At 40.6% G+C, this 20,619-nt stretch overlaps 1 protein-coding gene across 2 annotated transcripts in view; it reads left to right on the top strand.

The window, feature by feature from the left end:
- The window catches only part of LOC120564979 (tyrosine-protein kinase JAK1-like), a 34,504-nt gene that overhangs the window by 11,745 nt on the left and 2,140 nt on the right, over positions 1-20,619 (top strand). For both annotated transcript variants that reach the window (XM_039810254.1, XM_039810255.1), the window contains exons 4-16: positions 4,422-4,575; positions 5,295-5,452; positions 5,786-6,054; positions 6,619-6,734; positions 7,420-7,602; positions 8,300-8,456; positions 8,650-8,765; positions 9,754-9,952; positions 16,168-16,277; positions 17,435-17,587; positions 17,725-17,812; positions 17,916-18,043; positions 18,340-18,478. In XM_039810254.1, coding sequence (XP_039666188.1) covers positions 4,422-4,575; positions 5,295-5,452; positions 5,786-6,054; positions 6,619-6,734; positions 7,420-7,602; positions 8,300-8,456; positions 8,650-8,765; positions 9,754-9,952; positions 16,168-16,277; positions 17,435-17,587; positions 17,725-17,812; positions 17,916-18,043; positions 18,340-18,478 — 1,970 coding nt within the window. The remainder of the gene's footprint in view (positions 1-4,421; positions 4,576-5,294; positions 5,453-5,785; positions 6,055-6,618; positions 6,735-7,419; positions 7,603-8,299; positions 8,457-8,649; positions 8,766-9,753; positions 9,953-16,167; positions 16,278-17,434; positions 17,588-17,724; positions 17,813-17,915; positions 18,044-18,339; positions 18,479-20,619) is intronic.

The raw sequence follows: 20,619 nt of genomic DNA, 5'->3' as shown, positions 1-20,619 counted from the left end.
ACAGTGAAGAAAGAATAAGTAAGAACTGCTTAATAAGGTGTAATAAAATGGTGCAAAGTGTTAAATATAAACATATAGAAACCTGAAACCTGGGAAGAACAATTTTCTGCAGGTTTAGTGCTAGGTTGGTAACCTGGCTTCTGGACAGTGCTCAGCACGTCTGCCTCCTTATTTCTTTGTAGCGTTTAAGTAGAGGCTGATGCAGTGCCTCTCTCCATGGCGGTCTGCTGCTTGTCGGTTAGCAGCTGGAGATGTTGTTTGGCGTTGCTGGCGAATCGAACTGTGCGCTCAAAGTGTGGTCGCTAAGGTGGTAAAACAGGTTTAGCGTTAGTGTTGGTGGGGACGACGGTCAGACTTTTAAAATCCCCAAAACTGCCATACTGACTTTTCCCTGTTTTATCAACAATTTCCTGCTTCACTTCGCACCTTTCCACTTCGCCGCCCGCCGGGGGGTAAGGTACTTATCCCGCCAGGATTTGTATCCCCTGGCGCGGGGCGGTACCGGTGGGAGCTTGGTCCCCTACAGGTTGTCTAGTACAGCTGCAGCTAAACGTTACATAGTGGAAGACTGACGGGGCTTTCCAAAGTAACAAGGGTCTTGTTTATCTACATAAATACGTGTATTTGTCTGTTACAACTAAACGTTACATATAGAAGACTCGACAGGGTTTCCATAGTAACAAGGGTCTCATTTATCTACATAAATAGGTGTATTTGTCTGTTACATTAAAGGCGGGTTTGAATTGTTTAAAGGCGCCGTTTATTATTGTGGATTATTCGACAGTGTTTTTCAAAGTTCCATATTGACATGCTCCGTAGCTATGCCTAGTATCACGTTAGTCATGTAGGTTAGTGAACAATATCTTTTCCTCGTCTTTGCTAACCCGTCCCTCCCTGCCCTCTAACGCGTGATTTCTGTTTTAATTTAATTTAGTTTAATATGGCGGTTCAATTAAACGCGCTTTGTTCACCTGTCTGCCATATAAGTTACATAGGGGATACACAAAATATCAGGCTGTTTTTCACCTGATATAATGTGTATCCCCTCTCCTACTCAACAAAGGGTCTTTCCTACCATCATGTGTGATTTATTTTCTGACTGTACAGAGTCACAATAAATAACTTGAGATAATATGGACATGTCTGCTGTTTTCTAGCCAAAGTTACATAGGGGATACACAAAATATCAGGCCGTTTTCACCTGATATTTTGTGTATCCCTAACTAAGCAAAGGGTCTTTCCATACCATGTGTGTTATTTTCTGACTTTAACAAGTCACAATAAATAACTTGAGATAATATGGACATGTCCGCTGTTTTTTAGCCAAAGTTACATAGGGGATACACAAAATATCAGGCTGGTTTTCACCTGATATAATGTGTATCCCCCTCCTAACAAGCAAAGGGTCTTTCCTACCATCATGTGTGTTATTTTCTGACTTTAACAAGTCACCACAAATAACTTGAGATAATATGGACATGTCTGCTGTTTTCTAGCCAAAGTTACATAGGGGATACACAAAATATCAGGCTGTTTTTCACCTGATATTTTGTGTATCCCCTACAACGCAAAGCAAGGGTCTTTTCCTGCCATCATGTGTTATTTCATAAAAACCATAACATCCTTGGCATTATCTGAAAACACTCTGCTGAATGTTGTGGGCGTGTGTTATGAATCAGCAGTACTTTAGCTCTGGTCATATCATATTGTGGCAAATCGCACTATGTGGCTTGGCGAGATGAGACACATTCTTTAAGTTTCCACAGGCTTGTTGGATCTTGTTTCTCAGTTTGGCAAGTAATGCAAAAAGTGAAGTAGAACTTGATACTTGACCCAATGATAAGAGACATAATTGCTTATTTTACCCTGGTTTTGATGGAAAAACATTTCTTCATATTTGTGTCTGACTGGATTCATTTGAAGAGAGCTAAGTTCCTCTGAAGAGAATCCATTTGACAAGTTAGGTTGCATTTCACGAAGAGGAAAATAAAAACATTACTGTGGTGTCAATTGCACTTCCTCTTTCTCTGTGCTCTGCTTTAACCGTAGCTAGTGGAGCCTAACTGTGGCGTGTGCTGTATATTTGTGTGTGCTTTGTGTGTACTTGTTTTTTGCTGCAGCCTGCTTTGCGTTCTGTAGTGCAATCTGCCAAACAAGCAGGGCACTGTGGTCAAGTCTGGCATAAACAAATGTTAAACACCCACGCACAGGGATTAAAGTGCCACAATTATGGACAGGTCTGTAAGCCTACACTTAGGCACAGCATTGTTTAAAGCTGAATATCGTCAGCATGCTAATGTGCTTACAATGGCAATGCAAGATGCTGATATTTGGCAGGTATGTTTACCTTGTTGGATATCTTATTTTAGTGTGCTAGCATGAACATTTGCTAAATTGAACTAAACACAAAATACAACAGAGGCTGATTGGAATGTCATTAAAGGGGTACGTTAGGCCAGCTCTGTGTTATCTTTATGTGGACGGTGTGTTTAGATGAACGTTGTTTGGCTTCCCTTCATGGTGCCAGAGCAAGAGCGGAGGTCTGCCAAGATCCGCAGGATGACGCAAAACACGTCTTTTAGTGTCACCCGACGGGTCTCAGCAGACCTCAGGAACGCTTTCCGTGTCCTAATGGACAACATAGCCTTCCCCATTCAGGGCACTCAGTCACTGAAGGAGCTGCCAAGTGCTGCCCAGTGCTGGCTTGATGTAATACTTCAAATTACCCCGCTGTGGGGCTAATAAAGGAATATCTTATCTTATCTTATCTTAAATATCCTCTGGGAGACCATGAATGCCTGTACAAAATTGTAATGGCAATCCATCCTATAGTTGTTGAAATATATGAGTACCAAGGGCTTATGGGTAACTTTGTTGTCCCAAAAAGCTATTGGCTTTTGTGTGAAGTTAGGATGTTTTCCCTGTGTCCTCTATGGGCTTCCGCCCACAGCCCGCACTGTCTTAAAGAGTCCTATCTGTATCAAAAAGCATAATATTTTCAGGACTTTGCTGAATGTTTCTCTCTGGCCAATATAATGTCAGCAGTCCCCCATCAGTATTTTTACTGTGCACTGCCCCATGTCTGCTGTTGGTCTTGAAAGGATATAGACAGACGTCTGTGACGCTGAAACAGACAGAGATGATATATATCCTCTGAACACCAAAGGCTGGCTGAAAAATTGCAACATTTCAGAGAAAACAGGAAAACAGGGCAAAATGTTGCCCAGCACTGACATTCTTACTGGCTGGGTGATCTTTGCATGAAAAGTAAAAGTGGAGATGATGAAAAATTTGGAAAAATGGGCATGGGCAATTGTTAGTTATGAGCATTTCTTTTACAATTTAATTGCTGCACATAATGCAATGCAATAATGCAAGTGTTTCTCTGTGCACAAACCACAAACATAGCTAATGTATGAATAAGGTAATTGTTACTCTACTACTCCTATTGATTTCACTCTTTTACCTTCTCTGCTTCTGACTCTTATGAACTTTTTGTTTAGTGTATATACCCATAGTACAGCAGCATGCATATAATGATCCAGAGTTCAGCTCATCTTTTCATTTTGAAATTCCACCGCTTGCAGGCATCTCTATTGAAGGTCCCATGACATGGTGCTCTTTGGATGCTTTTATATAGGCCTTAGTGGTCCCCTAATACTGTATCTATCTCTTTCCCGAAATTCAGCTTTTGTGCAGAATTATAGCCACTAGAGCCAGTCCTACAATGAGCTTTCCTTAGTATGTGCCATTTCTGTGTCTGTAGCTATTGAGGAGGAGAGAGGGGGGGCAAGGTGGAGGGTGGGGGTGTGGCCTTGACAAACTACCACTTTGCTCATTTGAAAGCCATGATATCTCTCTCCCACGTGTGGGCCAAATTCTCTGGGCGGGCAAAGCAGAGAAAGGGGAGGTAACCTTGCTCCTTATGACCTCATAAGGAGGAGATTCCAGATCGGCCCATCTGAGCTTTCATTTTCTCAAAGGCAGAGCAGAATACCCAGGGCTCGGTTTACACCTATCGCCATTTCTAGCCACTGGGGGACCATAGGCAGGCTGGGGGAACTCATATTAATTTTAAAAAACCTCATAAAGTGAAATTTTCATGCCATGGGACCTTTTAAGGCCAAAATCGTATCAATGCAAACTCATGGCTTACCTTGTTATCTATAGAACTAGCATCCTCCTTCCCTTTTAGGGAATAATTTATAAATCCTAGTAGTACGTTTCTGGACATGTGAGATCTAATTCAGTGCATTCAAGAATACAATAGGTTTCTGGAATTCATTGGACATAGCCATACCTGTACCCATGTTACCTTGTAATGCCACTGTGAGTTATTTTTCAAAGCCATGCATTCTTTATTGCATGCACACACCTGTATTCATTCTGTTGACTTGTTTTCTTTGTCTCTCTCCTGTCAGGTTTTATTTCAGAAACTGGCATGGCACCACTGAAGGAGAATCTCCAGTTTGGAGACACTGCATCAGTAAACTCAAAGGAGGATTTAGCCCACAGAAAACACCAGAAGGAACTCCCCTACTGGACGCTGCCTCTCTCGAGTACCTGTTTGCCCAGGTGGAGAAAAAAAATCTATACTAATGATAGAATTTACTCTCTCATTGTTGCCCACATGAAGTGTGTGTGTGTGTGTGTGTGTGTGTGTGTGTGTGTGTGTGTGTGTGTGTGTGTGTGTGTGTGTGTGTGTGTGTGTGTGTGTGTGTGTGTGTGTGTGTGTGTGTGTGTGTGTGTGTGTGTGTGTGTGTGTGTGTGTGTGTGTGTGTGTGCACAGAACATCTAAAAAGGTTAGACTCCACCAAAAACATTTTCTTAAATTTATATTTGTTATCTCCTTCTTTGAAAGTACATGTGATTAAAAGCTCAAACACAACCACATTTCACAGTTGAGTTTCAAAACATCAAGAGCTGGGAGGAAATGTAACTTTACCAGGAAGTGCAGCTTTAAGGTCAGCATTAGACAGCACTCCTTTAGTGTAATATAGAGCCACTGTCATTTAAATTCGTTATAACTCACCAGTAATTGATGTTTCCAAACAACAAACAAAATAACCTAATTTTCAGTTGAATATAAGAAATCCCTCTGAATTTCCTGTAAATAACGCAGTCTGCTTCTTCATTTTATTTGGTCATCTTGACAGGATGTGTGTGCCACATAATGAACCAAATCACACAGGATATCTTACAATTTCCAATGTTCTAGAGTTCTTTTTAAGTTTTAATATGCTTTTGGTGTGTCTCTATAAAAAATATAAATATACCTATGTTTTTTTGCGCAGGGCCAGCATGACTTTCAGACAGGCGTGGTTCCACTGAGGATGTCCCACTCAGAGGCTGAGCAACACGAGATAGAAAACGAATGTTTGGGCATGGCTGTGCTTGCTATCACTCACTATACCATGGATATGCCCATGCCCATTGCTTCCCATGAAATCAGGTAAAACATTTGATTTTCTAAGCAAGCCACATACACACGTTGCCCAAAAAAACAGGCATTCGCATAGAGCATTTAAAAGAAGTTTTAAAATATGATAACATCATAAATCATAATCCTCCCCACATTTGAAGTTCAGAGAGCCTGTAGACAAACAAAAGCAGTTGTAAATACCACAGTAAGTAACGTAAGCACTAATTGATGGCTACTGTTTAATCCGTAGTTTCTGAGAAGTCGCACATTATTTTTCTTTACCTTAAAAACACTTGCACAAAGTCAATGCTGAGAGAAATTGTTCATCAATTCCCATCTGTTTTTCTATCTTAATCCCATCAGCTACAAACGTTTCATCCCAGAGTCGCTGAACCGCAACATTAAGCAGCGCAACTTCCTGACACGCATCCGCATCAACAATGTCTTTAAGAAATTCCTCAGTGAGTTCAACCGCCGCACAATGAAGGACAGCAACATCACGCTGTACGACCTGAAGATCAAGTACCTGGCCACACTGGAGGGCCTGACCAGCGGCTTGGGCAGCGAGCTGCATGAGCCCATCTCGCTCAGTGTAACGCAGGAAGGAGATGTCTGCAATGGAGGTTACTATGGTAAGATTTCAGGAAGATGAGGAGGGGATGGCAATGATATAAAGTTCTCAGCACAGTGCCAGATTTGTGGCGTGCAACAGCTCAGTGTGGATTTTTGTTTGAGACGTAGTTTTACTAGAATTACAGGAGATTATAGATAACTAAGAAAGAGAACTATTTGTTTACCAAGATAATCCCTGTAGGATTTGATGTAATCACGATAGAGAAAAAACTACTGTAGAGAGAGAAAAAGAAAATGTTGTTTTTGTTATTATTATTATTAAAACTGTGAAGCATGATGAGACTAAATGTAGTTGTTATTCTACGACAACACCGATTATAATAAACATTTTTAAAGCCCTATTTAAGCAATATTTTTATTGGCTTTATTGGATTATAATGGTTATGTGTGTTTACATGGAGAGCATTCTGCCCACAGTTAAAAAAGAAATCAAAATGTACCTAAAACATGGTGTGAGTTTGTGCAAATGGTGATAGATGTGTCTACAGTCTGTGTCCTAAACTCTAACTGCAGCATTTAAGTATTTTGATTGCATGTGTAACTGCTGTTCTTGCTGTTTCCAGGGCACATCAACCAGAGCCAAGGACAGAGCAAGAGTGAGAACATGGAGACTAATCGTGACATGGAGGTCCTGGTTACTGGTACCACTGGCATTTCCTGGAGGAAGAAGCCTTCTACAGTGAGTGAAACTGTGTTTGAACAAGAAAGTGTGTTTTAAAAAAAAGAAAAAGACAAAAGAATGGCCTTGTTTCACTAGTTTCAGATAAACTGGCAGTAACAAACGACTGTCAAACGTCAAAATGGAGAAATACCATTAACTCCCTATTGAGAACATATGTTTCCATATGAAAAAGTATGATTAAGGTAAAGCTAGATAAGGTCACCAGAATAATCAGAATAAATTATTTTAGGTTTTAAAATAAGAAATGACTCAATATAAACTCACTAAATCAAGTCTGAAGTTCAAAGTCGTAGGCATATAATAGGAATATTTTACAGAAAATAAAGTAAAGAACATTTAAAGTTAAGATTTCTTATTTTTATGCACACAGAACTTAAATTCAATAAAATCACTCAAGAATTGTGATACTGAGACTCTGCATTGGACACCTGTCCTATTATTTTGATGTTGACGGTCAGAATTACTTTGGAAGAGCAGTTCAGTTGTCTTAATTTTGTTACAGTATTTATTTAGTGTGAGTAACTAGTCCAAATGTGATGCTGCTGCATATTATCTATGACAAACATTGCAAAGGTCATTGCAGTATTTTCAGATGACAATATTTTACATAGTTTGAAAATACTGATGGTTTATTTCTTTCATAATTTATTTGTGCACATCTGTTTGTATATCTTTAAAATAGACACCCGTGATCGCCAAAGAAAAGGGCAAGTCGAAGAAGAACAAGTTGGATGGAAAACAGAAAAATAACAAAAAGACAGAGGCGAATGACAGCTGGGTAGTATTCTGTGACTTCCATGAGATCACACACGCTGTCATCAAAGAGGCGACGGTCACCATCTACAGACAGGACAACAAGAGGATGGTAAGGCAAACAAATCAAAGAGCACTGTGTTTCATGTGGGATTGAACTCCATATTGTAAACTTTGCCATCCAAATCCGATATTAATAACCCAGCAGTAACTTCACATTTTTATTTTAGACAGTGAGTGCACATTTACAACATTTCACGGCATGGTAGTGTCACACTAAGAGTGAAGCTGTAAATTGTAAACCTTTTTGTTTTTCGAGACATTTTCTAAAATGTTGTTTGCAAGTATCCAAAAACATGTTTTAAATATTAATTCTGAAGACTGCTTGTAATTCTAATACTAATTTATTTATTCATAATTAACACCAGAATTTACAATCCTCGTTCCACAAATGTTTTCTAAAGGTTTTTATTAATAAGAATTTCTCTGTGTGTCTGTGAGTGTGTCTGTCCTCGAGAACCGTTCATCCGATCTGCTTCACACTTAATGGGTGCATTGCTTGATACCCAAGATAGTGCATCCAATTGTTTCTCGGTTGTAAATCTTGGTGGTCTTGCTATGGCCTCAAACCTACATATCAAAATAAATACATTTGTGATGTGTCTTAGTACAGTCATAATGGGATGACTCATTCTCACATATTTTTACCTGGAATACTACCTCTGCTTATTTTCGTAATTATGTGACCAACGGCAACGTTGCCTTTTTTTTTAATCATCTCTCTCTCCCCCCGTCTCTTTTCTTTTCAGGAGTTGCACATGGCTTCTAGGGGTGAGGCTCTGTCCTTTGCAGCCCTCGTGGATGGTTACTTCAGGCTGACAGTGGATGCCCACCACTTTCTGTGCAAGGAGGTGGCCCCTGCTTCAGTGGTGCACAACATCAACAACGGCTGCCACGGACCCATCTGGTTAGTACTGGCATTTTTATGGTGTAAATGTGTGTGTACCTATGGCCTGTTTCCTCACAAAAACATAGCGTTACTGGACACAGACCGTCTTATCGAACAAAAAATAAACATTACAAGTCTTTTCTATAACCTAAAAGATTCACTCGCCATTTGATAGAACGTCATTACTGCCCTCATTCATTATGGTCCCCCGCACGGAGTATGCCATCCACAAGCTGCGTCAGGAGGGCAACAAGGAGGGTACCTACATCCTGCGCTGGAGCTGCACTGACTACCAGTACATCATCATTACTGTGGTCTGCAATGAGGTAGTGTAGTTTATTCATAAGGTGTTAGATGTTTTTCCTTATTTAGTATTATTATATTATTATTAGAAGTATTTTCAGAGTACAAACAAATAGAAACATTACCACTGGAATAGCCAAAAGATTGGATACTGTTGTCTCACTATTGGAGTTTAAAGTGCTCATATTATGCTCATTTCCAGGTTCATAATTGTATTTAGAGATAATATCAGAATAGGTTTACATGGTTTAATTTTCAAAAAACACTATTTTCATTGTACTGCACATTGCTGCAGCTCCTCCTTTCACCCTGTGTGTTGAGTTCTCCGTTTTAGCTATCAAGTGAGGCATCACACTTCTATTCCATCTTTGTTGGGAGTCGCGCACGCGCAGTACGTTGGTCTGCACTACAAGCCAGTCAGAAGCAGAGTATGAGGGCGTGTCACGCTAGCAGCTAGGCGAGCATTATAACGTGTGTTACAAAGTGACGAGCGTTCATCACGGAAGTACAGGCTGGACTACAATAGAGCTGTTTGGAGCACTTCATGAACAGTGTTTTCTGTTGGAGATGGTAAATTCCTTTGGGGTGGACTTTGGGCTTTTTCACTTTGGAAGCCTATTACATGCACAAAAAAGATGTATAACACAATAAAGGAAAGGGAAAAGCTGAAAAGCATAATATGAGCACTTTAAAGTAGTAGCATGTAGTTCATGTGTCTGTAGAGCTTTAAACTTTCTTTGAAATAGAAATAGAAGCAATAGATATAATTTCTAAAAAACAATAGCTACTCTAAGACCTCTGTTTTGTTTAATTTCTAGCTTCAATTTGTCCTTACACACTCCCACTCTCTCCGTTTTTCCCTGCTTCTCTTTATTTAATGTAATGTTAATTTTCCGATTTCTTCTCTCTTAATCTAAAATCTTCCTCTTCACTTGCTCATTCAATCTCCTTTAGTCTCATGTTCATGATTTTGTCATGTTCCAGTTAAAAACTCTCTCTTTCTGCATCCAGATCGACCTGAGGGAGTCACGTTCTGTGTGTCAGTATAAGAACTTCCAGATTGAAGTGTCCTCGGAAGGGTTCCGCCTGTACGGCACTGAAACGTTTCGGGCCACTCTTGTTGAGCTGCTGGACCACCTGGAGGGCCAAAGCCTTCGCACCGACAACCTCCAGTTCCAGCTGCTGCGCTGCTGCCCTCCACAGCCCAGAGGTAGATTGAATCCTGCCACAGACATAGAAAAAAAGTGACATGGTGATCCACTCAAAGGCACATGCACCCAATACCCAAATAAAGAAGCACACAGTACTACAAATTCATTACGCTAGAAAAGGCTCAGCACAGACCTTCGTAAGTAAGCCATGCTTTTAAGGAACTTTAAATAATTAAATGTAAAAGTGTAATACACCACAAATACACCAAATACTATACCAACAACATAAAAACAAAATTGTAGAAAGCCCAGCTGTGTCTTAAATAATAATTATATAATATATTATTATAAGACTAATAGAAATCAGTATGTCAGTACAGTTAAGTAAGTGTTGACATGGATGGAGTGAAAGACCATCTGGAACCCAAGGAGAACACAGTTTTTATGACTCCAGTTTGTCAGTCAACATGCTGAAATACCATTGTAAGCTATTTAAAGTGGTTGTGGTAAAAGTGTGATAGATGTGATAAAAGATTAGAGAGATGGGTGCACACGGGAGAAAAGAAAACAAACCAGAAGGACTGAGAACCTATGATGAGAGAGATTTTAGGGTCACAGGACAGTGTGTGCACCCTTGATTTATTATAAATGAGAAATCCGTCCATTATGATGGTTGTGAAAAGAACTTAATCCTCAAAACCATTTCCCAGATTGTGGCTAAGGTTAATTTGTCCTCATTGCAAGAAGCAACAACAAATCCTTAAAGGGGTGATAGAATGCAAAACTGAGTTTACCTTGTCATAGTTGAATTACGACAGTTCAGTGGTTAAAATAGGCATACATAGAACCTCTATAGTCCCATTGACACCTATTTCCTATGCAAATCTCACAATTTGAAACTGCTGCTGAAAACGGGCGAATCTCAACAAAGCTCATAGTTGACGTCAACTTTAGGTGGCTGTACCTTATTTGGCTCAAGTCTGTACCTTTTGTCACGTCCCAACATTTACATACAAACCACTGATCTGAGACCAGCTGGTCTTCTGAATTTAGGTCGCGCAGAGCTCAGAAATTGTATACATTGTTCATCTGCTATTTCATTACTAAATTCACTTTTGAGACTTTTTTATGCGAGAAATCAATTATGTAGAGCTCAAATATGGGCCGTTTTACGAAAATTGATGGCTAATTGCAAATTTGGTACGACTGTGTCGGACTTGAGAAGCTCCACAGTCTGACGTGACAGCGGCCAGTGCCTGCCGACTCGCGGACAAGAGGCGTTTATTTCCCCAATCGTTTGTTTAAATAACTCAACACACATATCCATTATAAGATTAACTGGAACCTGTGGTTTTTCAAAGATAAAATGCTCCACAAGAGATTGCCGGCGTAAGCTTGCTGACCGTGCTCTCACTCACACACACCGGCCATTTAGCAGGAAGAGGGGAGGGAGATACATACCCTTTTAGGAGACCTTAAGGAACAGTGTGAAATACCCTATATAATCATTCTATCACCCCTTTTAAGAAAAACGTTTTGGCTAGTCTGCAGTGTTCATACATAAATGCTACAGCAGACTGAACATTTTGATTGCTCTGGCATCAAGCAATCTCTGCATCCTCAGTCCACACCCTCTGCAGTATAACACTTTTCTCTGCACTGTTTCGTGCAATACAACATCACAGCTGGGTGTGGTAACACATACAATAGACCACACCCGACTGTGATGTTGGGTGGGGTCAGAAGTGCAACAGAGTTGAACCTTTCAACCCCCAGAGGTCAGTGAGGCAAAGCTTTACCTCCATCCAAGATTTAGAGATATGTATGTATGTATGTGTGTGTGTGTGTGTGTGTGTGTGTGTGTGTGTGTGTGTGTCTCTCACTAACTGAGGGTAACTAAAGCTGGCATGAGTAATGTGTATGTCTCTGCGAAATGGTGTCAGGGGAGGAAGAGAGTTGTAAATGTGGGTTTCCGGAACCAAACTAGCACTCTTTTGTTTTCTTCACTCAGGGAAAGGTGGAGCAATTTATGCATGTGTGCATGGATGTGTTGAGCTGTTTGTTTGTTGGGGTTGTGTGGTGTTGATTATTATCATAAGGCATGACTGTTTCGGGTTGGGTTTTGTAGCTGTATCTGCTTTAGAGGGAGATAAAAGACTGGAGTGCTGTGTTGTTGTACCTGTTAAAATATTAAGGATGTATTATACAACATCCTTGCTATGACAATAACACTGGTATCCTCACATCCTGAGAATATGATACAAGCTTTTACTAGTGTTGTTTGAAGTCTATCTATGCATGGTTTTAAACTATTGTGAAAAGAATATCATTAAGTATTGAATGGCAGATGGGTGAAAGGACTACATGGTTTGAATTTGGGCAGGTGTGTGTACCTGTCACTAGATTTTGGGTTTGAAACATAAGCCAGTTTAAATAAGACTGTGCTGGCTTAGTGTTAGCCTTAGAGTAAATGGTAATGATAAGGTGTGGATTAGGCCAAGGGGTTACAAATTGGGTGCAGTGTAATACTTGGGTGCTGTTGTATTTGGGTTTTGCATAAAAACCCAGTTTGCATGTTACAGAACAGTACTGTTAACGCTCCTTGACGGTGAATGTTGATGCTGTTGGAGTGCAGATATGTTCTTCCCCTTTAAACCACAGTGTGCTGGTTTGTCACATTAGACACCCACAGACACACATGTAGACAAGCACACACGCATGTATAGTACGGTAACAGGCACACAGACACATTTTCACTTTATCCTCCCACAACCCGACCTGAGTAGCTGTTCAGATCATTGCCACATTGACGTAATTGTTGAGAGCTTGTTTTACCACATGTAAATACAGTTTTGCTTTCATACTGGATACCAGTGCATATATGAGCGTCTATACATGTTTTGTTGTTTTGTGGGGGGGGGGGCCCCCCCCCCCCATTTCCTCCCCCCCAACCCACCTTTTTTTTTTTTTTTAAATTTTAATTTTTTTTTTTTTTCGGCAATTTTTTTGCTTTTTGAGGGGCTTAACATATTCAAAAACTCACCATAATTGGCGGTCGCATCAAGTCTGGTGAAAATTTACGTATTTTAAGGGTTTCGGGAATAGGCGCACAAATCTAGCTCCATAGCTAGCACCCCTACAAAGTTAAAATAATTGAGCCCCTGCAGTGCGTTTAACGTAGACTCACGAAACTTGGTTAGAGCCATACCCTAAACCCAACAGGAAGTCCGCCATTTTGATTTCAAAGTTCGAAATTAGTGCGATTTTTGGCCATTTCCACATGTCGTACTTTAACGAACTCCTCCTAGAGATTTCATCCGCTCAACTTTAAATTTGGTCTGTACTATCTTAAGACATTAAAGATGAAAAGTTATTAAAAGAAAAACTTTTCGTCATAGGGCGTGGCGGCCATTTTGTGCGTTTCGCCATCAAAACAGGAAGTGGGTGTAACTTGAGTGTACATTGTCCAATTGGCTCGAAAATTTTCAGGATTCATAAGAGTCCAACCCTGAGGACAAATAAAGGCCGATATTTACTTAAAGTCATAGCGACCCCTAGTGGCAACAGGAAGTAGGCCTAAAAGTCAAGGTGCTATACTTTAACGAATTCCTCCTAGAGATTTCATCCGGCAGACTTCAAACTTTGTCTGTACCATCTCAACACCTTAAAGATGAAAAGTTATTAAAAGAAAAACTTTTCGTCAAACGGTGTGGGCGTGGCGTGTCGGACATTTTGAGTGTTTAGCGATGAACAAGAAAGTGGCTGTAACTAGAGGTTGACCGATAGTGGATTTTACCGATACCGATAGCTAGGTTGGACCGTATTTGCCGATAACCGATTAATCAACTGATAGTATTTAGAATTGATACACCCACAGCAATGCTACACAAGCATGTGTGTTGTCTAAAACAGTTCTCCTACATATTTGGAGTCATCCAGTGCAAAAATAAACATAATGAGCATTATAATTCATATAAAGGACAAACTATTTACATTTCTTCAAAAAAGGCCCAAATGTATGCCAAATCTCAAAACAGTGACGCCATTCTTCTCTGTAGAACGGTAACAGACGATCTCTGACCTGGAGGGATCTATCTTTAGGCGTAATGTGTGACGGACCTGCCTTCCCATTGGTTGAAAACATAAACAAAGGCATCATGGGAGATTCCCTTGTCGGTAGCACGGAGTTAGCGGCAGAAATGACCGAAAACGTGATGAATTATGGACATCAAGTGGATAAATCTTGGATCTAACAGTTTGGATTTAATGCTCAACAATCCCGAAAAAAGGCACAAGTTCTAGGCTGGATAGAAAATCACCTGGAAAGGCTAGAAAGACACCAAAGACACCCCCCGTGACGGCTAATTCGTTAGCTTTTAGCTGCAGCAATCAGTAAGTCTCTACGTTTAACTGTTATTAAATTATCTAAATATGAATCATAGGTGCCGTTTGGGATCGTGGACGATCCATTTGGGTCGGACTTGTGTTTATTTTTGTCAGTGTTTTAACCGCTTGAGGTAAGTTAGCCTACTACTAATGTTTGGCGTCATCTCAGCCTCGAAAGCAAACAAACATACTGTGCTGTTCTTTCTCTACTAATGCAGCATCTATTCAACAAATTAATAACTTTATAATGATATGACAAAATGTACTGTATACATACTTTTTGCTGTCGATGCTTTAAACGCGCATCTGATGTCCGCCTTCTCCGCACAGCATGTGCTCTCCGTGCAGCACGCAGTAACACGTGTCGAAAATAAACAACACAAGTTCATCAGTGATAGTTTTTATTTCGCCTATAGATGCCGCTATTGTAATGCATGATGCCAGCAGACGCTCCAGCAACGGATGCAACCAGGAAAAACTATCGGTATGGATTTTTGCCGATAACGATAGTTCCACCAATCAACTATCGGTGCCGATTAATCGGCAAAACTGATAAATCGGTCGACCTCTAGCTGTAACTACAGTATACATTGTCATATCTGCTTGATATTTCACAGAATCAACAAGAGTCCAGGCCTGAGGACATATACAGGCCAATATTGACTTTTGGTCATAGTGCCCCCCGCTGGCAACAAGAAATGTGCCTTATATGACAAACATCATCTGATTTACATGAAATTTGTGGTCTACATGTGATACTGAACTAGGGTTGTGCCAGGATGGCTGGCCGACATCACGATGGAGAGCCACCATTGTGATGCCATGCCCCCCACCCTGTCAAACACGCTACTCGGGGAAATTGACAAGTGCGTTGGTCTTAAACTAGCAAAGACACAAAGACAAGAGGGCTCCTTAAGTGGAAGCTACTTTTTCCCCCCTTACATGCAACCTATTGGTGAAAAAGACCATCGCTTTGAGCAAATTGGATTGGCTGTAGTGATGCATTCTCTCTCTATCTGTCAGTTGTAGCTTGCTCTACCTTCTAGTAACGTTGGACACAGCGGTCTCGAGTGAGAGAGAAAAAAGCTTTCCTTTCTCCCCTCATTGGACTAAGTTTGTCGACACTACTCTGTGCGTGCATCAATAAGTAAGTCTGAGGTCCTGTAGGTACGGGACGATGTTATGTAGGATTTATGAATGTACGTTAGCAACAGTAGGCTAATTCACGAGGGTGCTATTTTATGTGTGAGCTAATATTGCGCATCTGTTCATGTGCACTGCAAGAGTTATTTTTCTGTTTATTGAATGCGATATTCAGTGCAAACATAACCGAGAATGTAGTTTTTTATTATATTAGGTTATTACTGTCGCTCTGTTGAAGGCAAACATCCCACTGTACTGTCGTTACGCAGATCACGGATATCTGATTGACTTTACTGCGCCGTAAGTGAAAGTAGGTCAAGTTGTAAAAAACTGCCCCTACCAGCAGGGCGGCATGTAAATGTATATCTAATCTTCTATGTTTCTATGTTAACTGTTAGCCCATAGTAGTAGTAGAAAAAAATATGAGCTACCCCCCCTTGCAGCTTTAATTGTCCATTGTTGTTGTGTGAATGCACTGCAGACTTTTAAAAAAAGTCAATCTAAACTTTCGACAGTGTTACAATAACATGACCTTGACAACAACAGAAGCAGACGTGACATTCTCTCTAAGGGATTACCAAACACAAACAATTGTCTCTGCTGCTTGATTTTGACGAAAACTAATCTAAAACACTTATCGTACTTTTGAAAATGGCTTAAATCGCTAAAATGGTCATACTTTGTAGTATGCACAACTTCATACAAAAACCCGGTATGACCCTTAAAATGTGTGTTTGTGTTGCAGAGATTTCTAACCTGCTGGTGGTCACTAAAGAAAGAGCACCGACCCCTCAGACTCCCATGCAGGAGAGTCAGCTCAGCTTCCATCGCATTCTCAAGGAGGAGATTGAACAGGTACACCATCTCATCTTCATGTCTGTCTTCAATGTTATGATGGTAATGGCCGTTTTACAGTAGCTGCAGCCAAGCCGCAGCCACGTCAAAATGACGTAGATCTTGCCGGCGTGCCCGGATTTATAGCGTGCGAGCAGAGGTCGCGCACCACTCTTTTTTTAGTTTTTCAGCGGCGCGTGACAAAGCGGAAACAGGAAGCATGAATGAGATCCTGGGCAACCGGATGCCAGGACTCTCAGAGTCTCTTGTAAACTTACTGGGTTAAGATGACTTCTTTTATGGTGAATGAAAGGCTTGATCTGAAGAAGTAGGTCATCAAATCGAAGCTTTGACGTCAATGCTGCTGCCAGTTCTGCCGTTGTTTATCTTTTTCTTCTTCTTCTAGTTCGTAGAAAGATCAAAGTCGGTAGCCTTTCCTCATTAGCGCCGCCTCTGTTCAGGAGAAGACTGCAACTAGTTTCGCGACCACCAGCACAGGTATAAATAAATAGTCACATTAGTCACATATGCGCGCGCCAGCTGGGCTGCGGCTACTGTATAACGCCCTTACTGCAGTAATGGATGTCTGTTGCAAAAATGCAAAACAAAAATGTAAGTCCATATAATGTATTACAGAGTTTGAAATGATTAAAGATGTTTTTTACGATACAGTTTAAGCTTCCAGTGTGCTGCATTTTATGTAAATAACGGTGACAAAATATTCAGAAACTACACAGTATGATTCCCCCCCCCCCCACATTTGCAATAATCCACACCGTTTAATGTATTCCCTTAACAACTGAACTTCTTCTCGTTTTTATATAATTTAAAAACAGAAAAGGAATTCCTCGAATATGAGGACACTCATCAGACCAATGCAGACATTATCTTGACTCTCTTCTGTATCTTATGTATATATGTATATATCTTCCTCATAGAGCACAACGTTGAACTTATTTCTACGTACAAGTACTTTCCTCTTCATTTCGAATGAGGGTACAAGTTGAAGTAGAAGTTGCTTATCCTCCAGCACACATGGAATAAACAAACTTTAACTAACTAACCAACTTCTCTGGACAGAAAAATGTATCTAACAAAAGTTTTAGAAGCCCTGCTCTTGTAGTAGACATAGTTTGGATACTGGATGTAACACTTTTTATCTCCGTTGTGTTAACCAGGAGGAGCACCTTGGACGGGGAACAAGAACCAACATCTACTCAGGCACCCTGAGGGTGAAGAGTGAGGAGGATGAGGATGCAGGTTACTCATCCTTCCAGGAGGTCAAGGTGGTCCTTAAGGTGCTGGGTTCTGGACACAGGGACATCTCCCTGGTGAGACACACTCAGATCCTTGTACATCCTGTTCATATGAGGACTACATCCATTCTGTAACCTCTAACCATACTGAAAGACAATACTTATTAGCAGTAGCTCTTTTTAAAATCTAGTCTTTGTCTTTCTGTTGATAGGCCTTCTTTGAAACAGCCAGTATGATGCGACAAGTGTCCCATAAACACATAGTGCTGCTGTATGGAGTGTGTGTCCGCCACCAGGAGAGTAAGTGCATTTTAGGAACTGTGTGTAAAGTATGTACATGTGTTTGAGAGTGTGGGGCTTTTGTTTGTAACATCTTAGTCTCTTTGTGTTTTGCGTGGAACAGATATCATGGTTGAGGAGTTTGTCCAGCTAGGGCCACTGGACTTGTTTATGAGGAGACAACAGAGCCCACTCGGCACACCATGGAAGTTCCAGGTGGCCAAGCAGCTGGCCTCAGCTCTGAGCTACTTGGTGAGACCGTAAAAAAAAAAACACAACACACTTTACACACAAACTATAGAAATGTATGCGCTGGATGCGCCCATGGCATTACCTGTATCATGTTGGAACCATTTTGTCAACCTAATCTTTATATTTGCTATCTTGCTTTTTGACTGATATATTTTTTGTATTGTGTGTGTGTGTGTGTGTGTGTGTGTGTGTGTGTGTGTGTGTGTGTGTGTGTGTGTGTGTGTGTGTGTGTGTGTGTGTGTGTGTGTGTGTGTGTGTGTGTGTGTGTGTGTGTGTGTGTGTGTGTGTGTGTGTAGGAGGACAAAAAGCTGGTCCATGGCTTTGTGTGTGCTAAAAACATCCTGCTGGCCAGAGATGGACGGGGCACCAATGAAGGAGGCCCCTTCATCAAGCTCAGCGATCCAGGAATACCAATCACAGTACTCACCAGAGAGGGTGAGTACACACACACGTACACACACACATTTATGCATGGACATGCAGTTTTTTTTTTTTTTTTTTTTTTTTTTTTTTTTTTTTTTTTTTTTTCTCTTTCTCTTTTTTTTTTTTTTTCCTTCCCTCCCTCCCTCCCTCTTGGTTACTAAAAGTGAAACCTAAGTGGTTACAAAATACCTACCATGGAATATTTCACAATTACTTCCGCTTTCTTTCCCAGTCAGCTGTAAATAGCAGTGAAACCAAAACGCATACAATGCACACAATCTAAAATAATTTGGACAATAGATTGGTTAGATACATTTCTGATACATTCTGGAAACTAACTAGAACTTCAAAGATACACACAGTATTGTCTATCAAAACGAAAGCGAAAAATTATTTGTGTATCCGCCCCGTGATTCGGATCTGCTTCAGAATTGAATGGAGTGTCATGAAAATCGGGCAAGTAGTTTTTCTGAAATCCTGCTGACAAACAAACAAACAAACCCAGCCGAAAACATAACCTCCTTGGCGGAGGTTATAAATAAAAAAAGAACATTTCCGATCAGGCAGAGGTTGTCAGCAATAGGACTCACATTTGTCACATAATCAATACACATTGCATCGGGCACATTTCCCTCTCAGATCTGGGTTCAGGGAAGATGGCACAATAATAAGGACATTTCTCAGATTGCACGGTTCCCTTGCTTTCAGTCTAATGTTTCTTTTTGTCAATTAAAGCTAGAAGTTGTGTGATGTAACATTGTGGCTGTACAGGACATACTGGAAATGTTTCTCTGCAAATGTCCATCGCAGCACACCCCTGGGAATGCTCCTCCCTTTCTCTTTGTTCCCAGAACTCTTTACATTTTTTCTTCTGCCTCCATCACTTTGCAGAACAATCAGTCTTCCAGTTACACATTGATGTCCTTGTACGGTATATAGATTTGATCGAAAACATAGTGGGTAAAGTGCTGAGAAACCCACTGGGAGCACTCTTCCCTTCCCAGCAATCTCTGATCGCTTTACTCAAATCCATCATTGCTTTATTTCTTTTTTCTCTTTCTTTTGTCCTTGCACTCAATTATCTCCTTCCCCACTCCCATTTCTGTCTCCATCTCCCCTTTTCGCTCCATTCAGCCCCACTACAGCTTCTTCCCCTCTTCACTCCTCTTCTTTTCCTCCAGTAAGTCCTTCTGTGTTGCACCCTGAGCTTCTGTAACTCACTAACATACACCCCTCATCTGATGTTATGGATTTGTGAAGCTAAAATGCCAGCCATGGAGGTTAGCCAATCAGTTATCCTGTCTTCCAGTCAGAGTAATATATTTCAGCCAGACAAAGCCAAGCCTTTTTAGATTCAGTGGACGCAGTCAGTCAACATTTTAAGCCAGCTACCCACCCAGTCAGCCATTCAGATCGCCACTGCATTTTCCTGTTAGTTCCTGGTATTTGGAGCATGGTGAGAATATGTAGGCTCCAATCCATGATGTCACGCTCTAACTATTACTTTCAAATTTTGTTTTTACATAGGAGATTTTGTCAGCATTGGTTGAAGTGATCATATAGTTTCAATAACATACATTACATTCTATGCTGAGACCAATGTGGACAAATCGGGGATAAGGAAAAACTACACACAAAAAACCCTCCAATAAGAAAAGAAAATGGAAGAAACTTCAAGAAGAGCAACATACTGTAGGAGGGATATCTCTTCCATGGCAGACAGACATGCAATAGATCCCATATATGAAGACAATTAACAATATTACATTAGACACAACCAAATTAGAAGAAGAAATATGAATGTTACAGCCTGATGAGGACGGGCCAATGTGGTTATAATGTAGTTATTCAGTTATTATGATATCTCAGTCTGTTGAAGGCATTTTTGTGTAAGGGTCAGTACATGTTTTCTTCGCTTGCTAAAAAGTATATTTGATTCCACACATAGTAATATCCGAGGAAACTTTCCCATTATCGCATATTAAAGGGGCAAGGTTGGCCTTTGAGGGTATCATCACTCATCCACACATCGGTTCAGTCAAACATCATTACAATTGATGATTTAAAAACAATAATCTTTTGTTTTTACAAAGACACCAGGGAACTAAAAGATATATGTGCATAATTGAGTCACTGTTGCTAAAGCTGACTTT

The sequence above is a fragment of the Perca fluviatilis genome, chromosome 9 (genome assembly GCF_010015445.1).
Source record: "Perca fluviatilis chromosome 9, GENO_Pfluv_1.0, whole genome shotgun sequence".
In the NCBI taxonomy this organism is placed as follows: domain Eukaryota; kingdom Metazoa; phylum Chordata; class Actinopteri; order Perciformes; family Percidae; genus Perca; species Perca fluviatilis.
Note: the sequence above shows the minus strand (reverse complement) of the source record. Positions and strands in the feature narration are given on the sequence as shown.